This window comes from Echinococcus granulosus (assembly GCF_000524195.1).
Source record: "Echinococcus granulosus chromosome Unknown EG_S00140, whole genome shotgun sequence".
Taxonomy (NCBI): Eukaryota; Metazoa; Platyhelminthes; class Cestoda; order Cyclophyllidea; family Taeniidae; genus Echinococcus; species Echinococcus granulosus.
In genome coordinates this window covers 170988-172511 of record NW_020170520.1, presented here as the reverse complement: position 1 = coordinate 172511, position 1524 = coordinate 170988, and the positions used below count along the sequence as shown (strand labels likewise).

Here is a 1524-nt window from a genome sequence, read left to right as displayed (position 1 = left end):
GGCACTGATGTTGCTGCGCTTGCGGTTGAAGTTTGATTTTCTGGTCCATTGTAATCTCCTGGGGTCTCTGAATGTTCTTCTGGTGTCGTTATTATAGTTTTTGTTAAGGTTTTGCTCACTGTAATTAACTGTTTTGTATTGTTTGCCTTTGTTTTTGGAGTCTGCACTGATGCTGCTTCAAATCCGATGCCATTTACAGCAAAGGCGACTGTTATCGCAAGCAAGGCTTTGAAGAATATCATTGCTTGATCAGATCTTGGATACTTCTTTTAGTTTTCCGCCAGTTTATATAGCCGTTTCTAATGTGTGGGTGTCATATCTGTGTGCTGTTGCAGACAGCACCTCTTAAAGATATCTGCGCTTTTACACTTTCAGATTCCTTAAGAATATGTTTTGATGAATTTTTAAATCATTTAAACTGAATACCTTAGGCTTACTTTTTTCTCTTTTTCACTCATATTTTTAACCCTATATTTACTTTGTATTCTGAAATTTTGGCACATTTTGCAGATATTATTCTTTTTAATCCTTAGGTAAGTTTCTGCCGTTTTAAACGCCCACATTTTGGGTGTGTTGGAGGCCTCTTCAGGTACTTTGTTTTTTGCCGCGTGTGTGAATTGTACTAATCTCACTAGGGTATTACAGCGCATTTCAAGTGTGCTTACACGTCACCATTGCGTATTGCAGACCCGATATGATAACTTCATATACAGTTTCAAATACGTTGAGTTACTCGAATCCATGCTAGAGTAAAAGATATTCACATGGGTTATTATCAGCACTAAGCCACTCCGATGTTAGCAAGTGTATCACCGATCTCATCAATCAGTAGAACAGTTCTGAAATAAATGCAGGATTCAATGAACTCATTTTCTAAACAAAATAAAAAAATCATCAACTCTTTATTAACTCTGGATGTGTTTTGAATCTGTTTTTTTTTAATTTTTTAATACGCTTTAATTGTTTAAAACTGAAGCAAATTGATTTACTGGAAATGTAATCATGCACATTTTTCTGCGGGATCGATTGTACTAGTCAAAATCCCCTCCTATTATCAGAATAAAATTGTGCTCTTCACAACAGTCTTGACACCATTGCCAGCTCTTTCTCCATGGTTCCGTAATTCGAGATGCTTCCCACAGCAGATGAGTACCATGGTGATTTTCTGTCTTCTATATGATGAGATAAGTGTGCGCTTTCTCATTGCGTATTGAGTACCGTTGTAGACTAAACCCATATCTTAAGTATGCCACAATAGAATCTCAGGAATCTGCAAGATCATTGTCACACTACAAATTTACTTGATAGCACTACTGTGAAAAACCGGACACCAACGCGGAAACAAAATCGTGCACATGCGTAGTCTTTGACAGTCTGACCAATCAATAATAGATGTCTTTGTCTCCAGTAGAAATTATAGAGTAAATACCGAAACTTCTGTTTGTCTGTCTGTTTTATACATAGCACTACTTTAATGAACGCTATTAAAGGTGAGGAAAAAGCCACTAAAATAGGCCTTGCCTG

General features: G+C 36.9%; 1 protein-coding gene across 1 annotated transcript; it reads right to left on the bottom strand. All coding sequences in view use genetic code 11, as the record gives it.

Moving 5' to 3' along the window:
* Positions 1-1074: 1074 nt before the first annotated feature.
* EGR_09281 (hypothetical protein) lies at positions 1075-1237 on the bottom strand (the record flags this gene model as incomplete). Its single annotated transcript, XM_024498530.1, has 2 exons — positions 1075-1172; positions 1219-1237. The coding sequence occupies 2 exons, from the start codon at positions 1235-1237 to the stop codon at positions 1075-1077; spliced, it is 117 nt and encodes a 38-aa protein (XP_024347074.1).
* Positions 1238-1524: the final 287 nt, after the last annotated feature.